Consider the following 14,880-nt stretch of genomic DNA (forward strand, 5'->3'; position numbering starts at 1 on the left):
TTTTCTGCCCCTTGCAGTAAAACATCCCCCTCACTAAAGCCTGTAGACGTTGAAGGTATTGACAATTTCTTTCTAAAACACGTGGTTCTTGGAGGACATGGCGAGAGTCCATCCATCACAGAGGCAACAGTGACAGTCTCTCTGTAGAGAGAGGGCTGGAGATGTTTCTGCTTCTAGAGGGAGGGCAGAGAGAATATTATGGGACGCAGCACAGCCTACAGCAGTGATTTTCAAACGAAAAGGAACCACCAAATGAATGTTTTTGGCCACAGACACTCCACACCCACCAATCATCTGTGATGCGACGTGAGCTTGTACTGTATGTCAGCTGTTCTCCCTGGATGTGTCTCACACATAATTCTACAGTAAATATACCTGTGGAAACAGGTGGATAAAAATGGTACCATTTGTGTCTACTCGGTCTAGCTGTGTCTTAGAGCAGTGGTTCTCAACCTGTGGGTCGGGACCCCCAGGGGGGTCCCTAAATTATTTTGGGGGGTCCCCAGATGATTAACATAATGTGCAACATTGTTATCTCACTCAACATTAATACATTATAAGTGTATAGAGGGTATCATTTCTAAAGTGACAATTTAAGGACTTTTTAATACCTCTAAAATGACAAATTAAACATAGGCCAAATTGTTAAATATTAGAGGCAGAAGTTGTGAAAATAGCCGATCTACAAGCTCATGCATGTAGATCTGCTATTTTCACAATAGAATCATGTTATACAAAATGTAATGCCTCAACTCTTAGTGCTTGTCAGGGTGGGGGGGGGGTCTCCAGTTAAAATATGATTATTTTGGGGGACCACTGTCTTAGAGGAGGGCTAGTCTGTCTGTGGAGTCGACAGTTTGGAAAACCGCCTATACCGCCTTCATCTGGTTGGATGAGTTGTAGAATGTATTCAACTCATCTGCTGCTTGCATCGGATCTCACGTGGTTCGGGGGGTTTTGAGGGTCAATCTGGATTTTTTTCCTGTCATTTACTGTGGTTTCTTTTTGCCTGCCTCATTATTGACTGCCACTCCTCCTTGTTTCCCACCTCACCTGTGCCCTTGATTGCCTATTGTTTGCCTGAGTATTTTAACCCTTAAGCCTTTAACTCTTATAGTGCCTATCCCGAACTAGTTCGGCTTTTTTTTTTTTTTTTGAGCTGGGCCGCCGGCCGTCATCTGTTTACACGGCCCGTGAGAGCGTCGCGCCGCCGATATTTACCATCCACTCCAATGCAATCCAGGATCTTTAGAGCTCATTTTCTCTGTTCCATGCATATCCATGAGGTGTGCAAGGTTTAATCATGGCTAAATCGCCGAAAATAGGGCTTCTAAAATGCTTGGTAGCCAATAGCTAACTTCAAGCTAACTTCATCCTGTCCCTGTTCATGCAACAAAGGAAAGTGTTCAGGCGCGTCATGGCTGTGCACGGCTTGTGCATATACAATGCTTGTGGATGGTGGATTCTATGGCCATTGGGCGCCCTCTAGTGGTGAAAAGGTGGCACTGAAAGCGTTAAGTCTTCTCCTCAGTTCCGTGCTTAGTCTTTGAGTTATCAACACAGTGTTTGGCCTCTGTCCTCCCATACCTTTATTGAGAGGTTTGGACTTGATGTCTTGAAGCCTTTTTGTGTGTTTTGAACCAAGTTTTGAAGAACTTTGTACTTTTGGGATTTTGAGATTAAAGCCTTTGTTCATTCTGGATTTTGATTATTATTGTGCCTCTGCACCTGGGTTACCTACCACTCATTTTGTGAATATGTTTTGGGTTGTTTTTCCCTCAGCCTGTTAGTGCTGAGGCCGGGCTTTTTCCCCGGGCGTGATAGGATCACGTCTGTGTTAGAATCTGACGCCGCATGCCTGCCATTTTGTGCTGCAGTTTGTCCCATGTGAGTGACGTTTGTTCCTGGTGTCCCCCCCCCCCCAGGTTTCCTCTGGTGAGTGAGACGGCTCCAGTGGGGACGTCGGTTGGGACCATCGTAGCCGCCGCCGTCAACGAGACCGTCATCTACTCCATAATAGCAGGAAATGAACGAGGTAAGAGACCATGGTCTACTCCATAGTGGCAGGAAATGAACGAGGTAAGAGCACAAGAGTTCCCACACTGTTCAGGCTGCGACCTCCCCCCAAAATAATCATGTTTGAACTGGAGCCTGACAAACACTTGGAATTAGGTATCACATTTAGTTTAATATCATTACACCAAACCCAGCGCATATCTTTCGCACAATCTCTAATAATAATTGCGACCGTAGGTCGCAGTTTAGTTGCGGCCGTAGGTCGCAGTTTAGTATCAAAACCTCCACCGGCCGTCCGTCGGTCGGTCGGTCGGTCGGTCGGTCGGTCACACGTCACACGTCACACCTTTACCCTGCTCATATCTCCGCATCAGTATGACATCACACCACATGTGTACACAAACCTTTGTGTACGTTGCTGTGGCAACAGTCTGTTGTTGCTGGTCTGTTAGTGTACGTTAGCAACCACCTTAGCAACCATGGTTTGACCCTAGCAACCAACTGTTTACCCTAGCAACCAACTGTTTACCATAGCAACCATGTTTTTTTACCCTAGCAACCAACTGTTTACCATAGCAACCATTTTTTTACCCTAGCAACCAACTGTTTACCATAGCAACCATGTTTTTTTACCTTAGCAACCAACTGTTTACCATAGCAACCATGTTTTCTACCCTACATCCCTCCATATATGGAGATAACCGACGAATCTCACTAAGTCTGACCTCACAAGCCCCATATTTGGACACGAACAACATATAACTCCATATATAGAGACATAGCTGCTGACATCAGTATGACATCACACTGCTGACATCAGTATGACATCACACCGTACACAAATGACCCTTATATAAGACCGGCATTATCTACCGACAGATTTCACGATGTAAAGTCCAGTTCAACATTTCAAACACCAAAAATGGTAAAATACCAAACAATACAGGTTCTCAGGGTTCTTGAAGATCAAGAGTCTTGGTCAAATACTTCTGTTGGTTTCTGCACTGATCATTTATACAATTCAGCTGTGTTTGCTCGTGTCATCATGATGAGGTCATAAATCAGCCATGCCCAAATATAGATTTTACGGGTTTACATGCTTACTCAGTTATTCGTTATGTGAAAGTCCTATGTCCTATGACGTCTATGATATCTGACATCATCATACATACATTCCCTTTTATGCCCATAAATGGAGATCCCCTCTGTAGAACCAGCCACTGACATCACTGTAATGTCAGGGGAACCAAATCCCTTTTATGCCCATATATGGAGATCCCTGTGATGCCAGGGGAACCAAATCCCTTTTATGCCCATATATGGAGATATGGAGATCCCCGTGTTGCCAGGGTAACCAAATCCATTTTATGCCCATATATGGAGATCCCTGTGATGCCAGGGGAACCAAATCCCTTTTACGCCCATATATGGAGATCCCTTATGTCAGCAGTGTGACAGGAGATAAGCGACCAACGGTCGCTTATGGGGCGTCCGTGGCACAAAATACTTTCAGATGGAGGTTTGCATGCCAAATACTGTACATTTTGGTGGTCCTTCACGTGAAAACCATATACTAAAAACGTATGGACAGCGTAACAACATTGCTTTCTACAGACCGTAATTGATATTTCAAATCCGCCATCATTCTATATCCGGTCTATTTTCGGTCCAAAAAGAAAACGTAAATTAATGCTATTGGCAGGTCTTCACTCGGTAGAACTAGTAGAAAGCCTAGAAACACACCCTACTATATCCTTCATTTTTAAATGAATGGGACCATAATTTACTAACTAAATGCATATGATGATTAAAAAAGAGTTTAAACTAGCGATTGAAGACAAAGTGTTTACGAAAAGGTTTAACCAAGGTAATAAAATCAAGTATAAAGTTTGTCTAAAACCTTATTGAGATACATTTGAGATTATAATGTATTGACTTCACCGAAGGTTGAAATAGCTCCATCTACTGGGCCATTGATAGGAACAGCAGGTTCATGGAGAACCCGGAAGTGGGTTTCAATTGCAGCGAACGAAGCTAGCCCTGATGAAAACGTTTCAGAACACCATGTTTATAGAGACTTACTTGAGAGAGAGAGAGCCTAAGCGATTCCAGTTTTCCTCTCCTCTCCTCTCCTCTGGGGACAAACAAGTGCATTCTCTTCCTAGCAGCGTGTCAGTTGGTTTAACATCAACTCTTTGCTCTTTTAGGCTGAGGAGAAGTCTGGGGGGAAGGGAAGCACAGCACAGCGGTGGCTCTCAGGGAAATGGTAGAGGGGAGGGGACAGTGGTGTGAAGTAACTAAGGCCATTTACTTTGTACTTAAAGGGATATTCCACTTTCAACAGGGAGCAGTGGTAGGGCCTCTCTCCACATACAAACCCATTGTAACTTCAAACTCCATTTTAACCATGATAGATTCATTAAAAACAACCATAATTTTTTCTGGTGACTCATTTTACCTTCCTAATACGTGAGCAGGCCGTGTTTTTTCGATAAAGTTTTTCATTTATTTTTAATAATTATTTGGAAAAATGGAAAAAATGAAATACAAAAAAATAATTATTAAAAATAAATGAAAAATGTGTGTTTTTAAAGAATCTATCATGGTTAAAATGAAGTTTGAAGTTACAATGGGTGTGTGTGGGGAGAGGCCCTGGGGCTGGAGGGCCTGGTAACATTTACATCAAATATCTAAATATTCAATCAAGCTAATTAAAAACTGTTCAGGGTGTTCGTAAAAGCCTGATTAGATGATAAAATTACCAAAAGTTTTTTTGAAAGTTAAATACCCCTTTAACTCATACAGTGCCAGGCGACTTTTAGAGCAACTTTCTCACTATGGAGTTCCCTGCCAAGCGACTTTGGGCGACTTTTACTTTTTGGACCCAATTAAATCTAGTAAACATGATTTCAATCGCGATTTTGCATGTTCCACCCCCCATACAACCCCATCTTTCAAACATGGCAGCCATTTTTGTTTACATCTGAAGAAAACATTATGGCTGATAAATCATGAATGCCTGAACGGATTTCCAATCTTTTTTTTTTGTTTGAAAGCTGTGAACAGCCTGCACAAACATGGTGCATGATCTGTGCATGGGCTTGCATGATCTGTGCACTATAAATTACATGGGAGTCTATGGAGGCTTCTGGCACTAGTGCCACTCGAGGGGCATTTTAAATTGGCAGTAAGTGAGTTAAAGGGGAAGACCACCCATTTTCAATATTGAACTATGTCATTAATATACCTTAGAGGAGTTGTGTGGAAATAAAATAAAAAAGTTCCCCCTCTTCTGTGTTGCCTAGAACTGGAGGATTGATTTTGGGGTTTGTATTGTAAAGTACAATGTATGATGTCATCAAGTTGTGATTTGCAATACAAACTCCAAAATCAATCCTCCAGTTCTAGGCAAAACACAGAAGAGGGGGAACTTTTTTTATCTCTTAACTCCTTTAAGGTATATTAATGACATAGTTCAATATTGAAAATGGGTGGTCTTCCCCTTTAAGTACAATGTTGAGGTATTTGCACTTTATTTCCACATTTACTTGAACACTTTTAGTTACCAGTTACTTTGCAGATTTTGATTATTACAAAATATACATTAGCCACTTCAGCCCTATATACATATTGTAGCGGCCCCTTTAAGAGTGGCCGGATGTCACGTGTTGTTGTTGTGGCTTTTCCCGGAACTTGGGGGGAAGTAGCGTCATTCCAGGGTGTTGTTGTGATATGGGATACAGTCTGTGCCACACTCTGCGAGGATATATGTTATTATTCAGTGCTGAACGAAGCCTTTAATAAACGTGACACTAAACTGTGGGACACGTCTCTGCCTCCGGTTCTTGGGATCGTTACACTGGTGTCAGAAGAAAAACAAACAAAGACTTTGTCGGTGAGGAGACGTGCCGTTGTGTGGTAGCTAGTTAGCTTCAGTGTGTTAGCTAGCTAGGCGAGCAGTATGGATGAGAAGAAGATAAAAGAAGAACAGCGGGACAGTGCGCGATACGGTATGTCGGAAGAAGTGAACGTGCCGCGGCTCGAGTTGACTCCAGGGCGGGTGGCCAACTACCCTGGCTTCCCCTCTCGTTTTCGCGGGTCGCCGCTCCGCGGGAACGGCGATGTGCGGCCGCCGGGTCCCGCCATTTTTACAGCGTCGGGCGGTTACCATGACGACGCCCATGCACCGCCGTCGGCTGGCTCTGTGAAGACACCCAAGTACACTGGTAACTCTGATTGGGAGGCTTTCCATGCTCAATTCGAACTGTTAGCACATTGGGTCCTACTTTTTGGACCCAATTAAATCTAGTAAACATGATTTCAATCGCGATTTTGCATGTTCCACCCCCCATACAACCCCATCTTTCAAACATGGCAGCCATTTTTGTTTACATCTGAAGAAAACATTATGGCTGATAAATCATGAATGCCTGAACGGATTTCCAATCTTTTTTTTTTGTTTGAAAGCTGTGAACAGCCTGCACAAACATGGTGCATGATCTGTGCATGGGCTTGCATGATCTGTGCACTATAAATTACATGGGAGTCTATGGAGGCTTCTGGCACTAGTGCCACTCGAGGGGCATTTTAAATTGGCAGTAAGTGAGTTAAAGGGGAAGACCACCCATTTTCAATATTGAACTATGTCATTAATATACCTTAGAGGAGTTGTGTGGAAATAAAATAAAAAAGTTCCCCCTCTTCTGTGTTGCCTAGAACTGGAGGATTGATTTTGGGGTTTGTATTGTAAAGTACAATGTATGATGTCATCAAGTTGTGATTTGCAATACAAACTCCAAAATCAATCCTCCAGTTCTAGGCAAAACACAGAAGAGGGGGAACTTTTTTTATCTCTTAACTCCTTTAAGGTATATTAATGACATAGTTCAATATTGAAAATGGGTGGTCTTCCCCTTTAAGTACAATGTTGAGGTATTTGCACTTTATTTCCACATTTACTTGAACACTTTTAGTTACCAGTTACTTTGCAGATTTTGATTATTACAAAATATACATTAGCCACTTCAGCCCTATATACATATTGTAGCGGCCCCTTTAAGAGTGGCCGGATGTCACGTGTTGTTGTTGTGGCTTTTCCCGGAACTTGGGGGGAAGTAGCGTCATTCCAGGGTGTTGTTGTGATATGGGATACAGTCTGTGCCACACTCTGCGAGGATATATGTTATTATTCAGTGCTGAACGAAGCCTTTAATAAACGTGACACTAAACTGTGGGACACGTCTCTGCCTCCGGTTCTTGGGATCGTTACACTGGTGTCAGAAGAAAAACAAACAAAGACTTTGTCGGTGAGGAGACGTGCCGTTGTGTGGTAGCTAGTTAGCTTCAGTGTGTTAGCTAGCTAGGCGAGCAGTATGGATGAGAAGAAGATAAAAGAAGAACAGCGGGACAGTGCGCGATACGGTATGTCGGAAGAAGTGAACGTGCCGCGGCTCGAGTTGACTCCAGGGCGGGTGGCCAACTACCCTGGCTTCCCCTCTCGTTTTCGCGGGTCGCCGCTCCGCGGGAACGGCGATGTGCGGCCGCCGGGTCCCGCCATTTTTACAGCGTCGGGCGGTTACCATGACGACGCCCATGCACCGCCGTCGGCTGGCTCTGTGAAGACACCCAAGTACACTGGTAACTCTGATTGGGAGGCTTTCCATGCTCAATTCGAACTGTTAGCAGATGCTAGAAGATGGACAATGAGTGACAAAGCTCTTCAGTTGGCTCTGTGTTTGGAGGGAGATGCCCTGTCTTGCCTCCTGTTTTTGGATGCTGATCAGCGGCGGTGCTACGACGCCCTGGTGGGGGCGCTGAAGAGGCGCTTTGGAACATGGTCCCAGCCAGCACTGGTGAAAAATGAACTGAGAGGGAAATGCAGGAAGCCTGGTGAGTCACTCCGGGGGCTGGCAAATGACATTGAGAGCCAGGTGCGGCGGGCTTACGGCCACCTATCCGCCGGCGCGCGGAGCGAGTTGGCTACCGACCTGTTTGTTGGGGCCATCTCTCCACCTGACCTGCGCATGCAGGTGCAACTTCAGCACCCGAAGTCACTGCAGGAGGCGTTGGAGGCAGCCATCGAGAGGGAGAGTCTGCAGAGCGCGGCCGCCAGCGGTGGACAGGAGGTGAGCCCCCATGCGGTGAGGTCAGCGTCGGGGTGCCCTGCCAGGGAGGAGGCGCCAGCGTGGGCGACGGAGATGACTGAGCTGCTGCGGGCGGTGACTCTACAGAGGCCAAGCGGACCACGTCCAGGTCCGCAGGTCTGCTGGGGGTGTGGCCAGCCCGGCCACATCAGGAGGAACTGCCCTGCCGCTCGCCAGGGGCAGGGAAACGCCTCGGGGTCCGCATAGACGGGGATATGCGGGCCCCGATTCCCACTGCTTCCCCAACGACGCCAGTCCGGGCGTGCCGTCAAGCGGGGGGAGCACAACAGCACAGCCAGGGGGAGGATGCTCCATTCCCCCCAGAAGAAGACGACAGCAGGCCGCCGCCTTCGCAGCCTCATCCGCCAGCGGAGGGAGCCCAGCAGTGCAGCGATGGAGGAGACGACAGCGGTACTCCACCTGTCGTGGTGGGGTGGATCCGTGGGAGTTCCAGTGGAGCGGGTTCCTGCCACGTCGCTGTCTCCGTCCAGGGGGTGCCTACTGCGGGCCTGGTGGACACCGGGTCGTCGGTGACGCTGGTGAGACCGGATGTTCTGCCCAGCGGGACACCCTTGCAGCCTACAGCGGTGCAGCTCCGCACGGCCACAGGGCAGCTGGCTCCCATGTTGGGGAAGGGGCTGCTGTGGCTGTGTGTGGGCGGCAGACGCGTTCGTCATCTAGTGTGGGTGGCAGATGTTCAAGACTACTGCATCCTGGGACTGGACTTTCTCCAGGACACGGGGTGCCTGTTGGATATGGGGAGGGGCACTCTTAGCTTCCCAGGGGGTCCTACCGTTGCCATGGGCCCTCTAGCTGCTGGCCTGCTGCCCCCTGCCCGGTCTGTCCAGGCACTGGAGGTGCCGTTCACTGTTCCTGTTTTCCCCTGCCCCGACCCCTGTGCTTTTGCTCCACGGTTCGCTGCCCCGTTGAGCCTTCCCTTCATGTGGCCAAGTTACCCCCCCTACCCTGCCCCCCCTCCCCCTGTGATGGAGACTATGATGTTTCCCGACGCCCCCTGCCAACAGCTGTCCCCTCTAGCCCCTGTGTTTTCCCCTGTCACTCCGGCCCCCTCTCTGCGGATAAGAGGGGGGGGTGGTGGAGGTGAGCTGTCCCTGGGGGGAGGGGTGTGGAGGGAGGAGTATGGAGACCTGGAGGAGCGGCAACAGGAGGAGCTGAGACAGCTGCTGTCGGAGTTCCAGGACAGCTTTACAGCGAGCGAGAGTGAGGTGGGGAGAACTCACATGGCGCAGCACGTGATTGACACTGGACTTGAGCGGCCCGTCAAGTGTCAGCCGCGCCGCCTCCCTCTCGCTCGTCAGGAGGCATGCGACCAGGCCGTGGACGACCTGCTGCAGTCAGACTTTATCGAGCCTTCCGACAGCCCCTGGGCGGCACCGGTGGTCATGGTCCCGAAAAAGAATGGAGACTGGCGGTTCTGTGTGGATTACAGGCGGCTGAATGACTTGACCACTAAGGACTCTTACCCCCTCCCCCGTATCGACGAGTCCTTGGATCTAGTGACGGGGTCCTCGTGGTTCACCACGTTGGACCTCAAAAGCGGTTACTACCAAGTCCCCCTCTCCCCTGAATCCCGCCCCAAGTCAGCCTTCTGCACCGGACGCGGCCTGTGGCAGTTTAAGGTGCTCAGCTTCGGACTTTGCAACGCCCCTGCCACCTTCTCCCGCCTTATGGACAAAGTGCTGGCTGGTATACCCCGCCAGGAGTGCCTGGTGTACCTGGACGACATTCTGGTGCACGGGCGCTCCTTCGAGGCGGCCCTGGGGTCCCTGAGGAGGGTTCTGGGGAAAATTAAGGAAGCGGGCCTGATGCTGCACCCAGAGAAATGCCGCTTTATGCGGAGGGAGGTGACATTCCTGGGGCACCAGTTGGGGGCAGCGGGCATCGGCCCCATGGACGAGAAGGTGCGGGCGGTGGAGCAGTGGCCCACCCCCCGCGACCAGAGCCAGTTGAAAAGCTTCATCGGGTTGGCCTCGTACTACAGACGGCATGTGCGGGGGTTTGCCACGATCGCATCGCCCCTGTACAGGCTGCTGGAGAAAGACAGAGACTATGTGTGGTCCGAGGCGTGCCAGGAGGCATTCCTCAGGCTGAAGCGAGCCCTGTGCGAGGCCCCGGTTCTCGCCCCACCTGACCCCACACTGCCTTTTGTACTGGACACTGACGCTAGCAGTGTGGGGGTGGGGGGTGTCCTGTCGCAGTCGTGGCCAGAGGGTGAGAGAGTGGTTGCGTACTTCAGCCAGAAGCTCAAGAAAAGCGAGCGGAACTACTGCGTCACCCGCCGGGAGCTCCTGGCAGTGGTGCTCTCTGTCAGGCACTTCAAGTACTACCTGTGCGGCCACCCCTTCACTGTAAGAACTGACCACTCAGCCCTCCAGTGGTTAATGACTTTCCGGGAGCCGGAGGGGCAGGTTGCCAGGTGGTTGGAGAAGCTGCAAGAGTTCGACTTCAAGATAGTGCACCGCCCTGGGGCTCGCCACGCCAACGCAGACGCTCTCTCACGTCGGCCCTGTGCAGCAGAAGGGTGCCGCTACTGCGAGCGGAGAGAGGCACGGGAGCTGGAGCGGCACATGGACGAGGAGGAGTGTGCAGCCGTCAGAGTCGGGGAGGTCGTCTGCAGGGAGCTGCAAGAGGTGTCGGATGCAGAATGGAGAGCCGAGCAAGAAAAAGATCCGGACCTGCAGCCTGCCTTGCAGTGGGTCGAGGCCCAGCAGCGTCCGCCTTGGGAGGAGGTGGCGCCCTTTTCCAAGGCGACTCAAGGACTATGGACTATGTTTGAATCGCTGCGGCTGTCCCAAGGTGTGCTGCAGCGGGCGTTCAAGACAGCAGCCACCGGGGAGGAGCAGTGGCAGGTGGTGGTCCCAAAGGGTCTGCAAGAGACAGTGCTGGAAGCCATGCACGGGGCGGGTGGGTCTGGACACTTTGGGGTCAACAAAACTCTCCGCCGCCTTCGTCAGAGCTTCTACTGGGGGCGGCAGAAGAGGGACGTTGTTGACTTCTGCCGTCGCTGTGACCCCTGTGTTGCTCGCAAAGGCCCCACCGGGCGCTCGCAAGCGCCACTCCAGCAGTTCCCGGTGGGGTCCCCTATGGAGAGAGTGGGGATAGACATTACGGGGCCGTACCCTCTCTCTGACGGGGGCAACCGCTACGTCCTCTCCGCCATGGATTACTTCACAAAGTGGCCGGAAGCGTATGCCATCCCAAACCAGGAGGCTGAAACGGTCGCTGATGCCCTGGTAGAGGGCATGATAAGTCGGCTCGGGGCGATGGAATCCATTCACAGTGATCGGGGGACTAATTTTGAATCCCGGGTGTTCGCTGCCATGTGCGAGCGCCTGGGCATACACAAGACACGCACCACCCCGCTGCACCCTCAGAGCGACGGTTTGGTTGAGAGATTCCACCGGAACATGGGAGACCAGCTGGCCATCGTCACCTCCCGGCACCAGAGGGACTGGGACAAACACCTGCCCCTGGTGCTCATGGCGTGCCGCTCCGCGGTGCAGGAGTCCACGGAGTGCACACCCGCTCTCCTCATGCTGGGAAGGGAGCTGCGCACCCCGGCTGAGCTGGCCTTCGGACGCCCACCTGACGCCCCGGCTGTCCCTGCAGGGCCGGAGTACGCCAGGAAGCTGCAGGACCGCCTGGATTCAGCGCACCGCTTCGCCAGGGAACAGCTGCAGGAGGCCGGCGTGAAGCAGAAGCGGTACTACGACGTGAAGTCTCGGGGACGGGACTTCAAGCCAGACGAGTTGGTCTGGGTCTACAACCCGATACGGAAGAAGGGACGCAGCCCCAAGCTTGACAGTAAGTGGGTGGGGCCCTGCAAGGTGCTGGAGAGACTGGGAGAGGTTGTGTACCGCGTGCAGATGCCTCCTCGGGGAAGGAGGGTGGCCCTCCACAGAGACAGACTGGCCCCTTACAGGGGGGGCTCTCCTTCCTCCGACACGAACTCTCAGGCAACCTCTCCCCCTTCCCCAGCTCCTCTGCCCCCTCACGGCCTCCCGCAGGAGGCCCCCACGCCCGTTTGCCCCACCCCGCTCCCCTTGTCCCTTGCCCCGGATGCCCTCTCCCCGGGGTCTGTCCCTCTGCCCCCTGCTCCCATGCCCCCACTCCCTACTAGGTCTCGGCCGAGGAGGCGGACAAGGCCTCCGGCCCACCTACGTGACTATGCGGTGTCCTTTGGGGCACTGGACTGATGTGGACTGGACAGTGAAAAAAAAAAAGGAAAAAAAGAGCATGAAAAAAAAAAAAAAAAAAAAAGATGTGATTGTGAACTTGAAATGTTGTTGGGATGTGGGGTTTGTGTTGGGTTGCACTGCACTTGTTGCCATGTTGCCTTAGGCTGAGTTATTTTCTTTACCTCCGGAGCGGTCCTCGGGGACGAGGACTTTTTGTAAGGGGGGGGTAGTGTAGCGGCCCCTTTAAGAGTGGCCGGATGTCACGTGTTGTTGTTGTGGCTTTTCCCGGAACTTGGGGGGAAGTAGCGTCATTCCAGGGTGTTGTTGTGATATGGGATACAGTCTGTGCCACACTCTGCGAGGATATATGTTATTATTCAGTGCTGAACGAAGCCTTTAATAAACGTGACACTAAACTGTGGGACACGTCTCTGCCTCCGGTTCTTTCTCACTATGGAGTTCCCTGCCAAGCGACTTTGGGCGACTTTTACTTTTTGGACCCAATTAAATCTAGTAAACATGATTTCAATCGCGATTTTGCATGTTCCACCCCCCATACAACCCCATCTTTCAAACATGGCAGCCATTTTTGTTTACATCTGAAGAAAACATTATGGCTGATAAATCATGAATGCCTGAACGGATTTCCAATCTTTTTTTTTTGTTTGAAAGCTGTGAACAGCCTGCACAAACATGGTGCATGATCTGTGCATGGGCTTGCATGATCTGTGCACTATAAATTACATGGGAGTCTATGGAGGCTTCTGGCACTAGTGCCACTCGAGGGGCATTTTAAATTGGCAGTAAGTGAGTTAAAGGGGAAGACCACCCATTTTCAATATTGAACTATGTCATTAATATACCTTAGAGGAGTTGTGTGGAAATAAAATAAAAAAGTTCCCCCTCTTCTGTGTTGCCTAGAACTGGAGGATTGATTTTGGGGTTTGTATTGTAAAGTACAATGTATGATGTCATCAAGTTGTGATTTGCAATACAAACTCCAAAATCAATCCTCCAGTTCTAGGCAAAACACAGAAGAGGGGGAACTTTTTTTATCTCTTAACTCCTTTAAGGTATATTAATGACATAGTTCAATATTGAAAATGGGTGGTCTTCCCCTTTAAGTACAATGTTGAGGTATTTGCACTTTATTTCCACATTTACTTGAACACTTTTAGTTACCAGTTACTTTGCAGATTTTGATTATTACAAAATATACATTAGCCACTTCAGCCCTATATACATATTTTCAAAAGAGTTGTATACATTTGAAAACTTGAAATGGGATATTCTGCACAATGACTGCTTTTACTTTCGGTACCTTAAGTACATCTTGATGCCAATACTTTTGTACTTTTACTCAAGTAGATGTGGAATTCCAGACTTCTGCTATGCAACAGGGTACTTCTAAATTGCAGTATTGATACTTTTGCTTAAGTCAAACATGTGAGTAGTGTTTTCCACCACCGGCGGGGGGGGGGGGGGAATAATGAGGTGAGGAGGAGGAGGGTGACGATGAAGGCTCTATTGATTTCTCCTGGTGTTGATAGCAGTGAGGAGGTGCTCTGATGGGCCACCAGGCAGGGACCAGGCTGGTGGTGTGATGTTAATCTGCTTTGACTGCTGCAGACTCCTCGCCTTTAAACACACACGCACACACACACGCACGCACGCACGCACGCACGCACGCACGCACGCACGCACGCACGCACACACACACGCACACACAAAAACACACACACACACACACACACACACACACACACGCACACAGTGAAATCGTCAGTGATCATTTTAAACGGTGGTGGAAAAAGTACACACATTTTTCACTTAAGTAAAAGTATCAATACTGCAATATAGAAATACTCTGTTACAGTGTTGGCATCAAATTGTACTAAAGTACCAATAGTAAAAAAAAAAAAGTTCAAAATCTTTGAAAATAGCAGATCTACAAGCTCACAACGCGTCGCGATGCGACGCGTTGTGAGCTTGTATATTGGCTATTTTCAAATAGCCAAGGGATAAAATAAGGCTAAAGTGGTAAATGTATGTTTTATCATATTGTCATTTATACCTGCAAAGTAATTAGTAACTAAAAATGTCAATATATAGTGGCCCTCTCCATCATCAAAGCTGCCCACCCCTGCTGAATACGTTATGTTCTGTTCCAGGAATAAATCCTACCTTTCTGTCCAGTGGAAGGAAGAATACACACAAGACAGTACAGAACATTAACATACTGTAGGAAGAAAGACCAGCAGTGATCACCACCCACTTGTACAAGTCTTGGTAAACGTCTATGTCAGGGTGTCACATCACATCTCAGCAGTTTGTGCTATTTCAGAACGTAGCCTTGAGCAAACGAGACACAAGGGCAAAACTAAAATTGGAAGAAGAACTTAAACCACACGTGTGTGTGAGGACACTTGGAAGGAAATTAATCAGATTCTGCAAAACAACTGCAGCATCTCCCTGTTGGACAGAGAGCACGCACAGAGAATCGCTGAGAGAATACACCACCG

At 49.5% G+C, this 14,880-nt stretch overlaps 1 protein-coding gene across 1 annotated transcript in view; it reads left to right on the forward strand.

Annotated features, from left to right (window-relative positions):
- Positions 1 to 14,880, forward strand: part of LOC308296680 (protocadherin-15-like) — a gene marked incomplete at both ends in the record, with an annotated part of 437,702 nt that overhangs the window by 306,898 nt on the left and 115,924 nt on the right. Inside the window, one exon of the mRNA XM_080740008.1 lies at positions 1,926 to 2,035. Within this exon, the coding sequence (XP_080596134.1) occupies positions 1,926 to 2,035 (110 nt within the window). The remainder of the gene's footprint in view (positions 1 to 1,925; positions 2,036 to 14,880) is intronic.

The sequence above is a fragment of the Nannobrachium achirus genome (assembly GCF_963921795.1).
Source record: "Nannobrachium achirus genome assembly, chromosome: 13".
Taxonomy (NCBI): Eukaryota; Metazoa; Chordata; class Actinopteri; order Myctophiformes; family Myctophidae; genus Nannobrachium; species Nannobrachium achirus.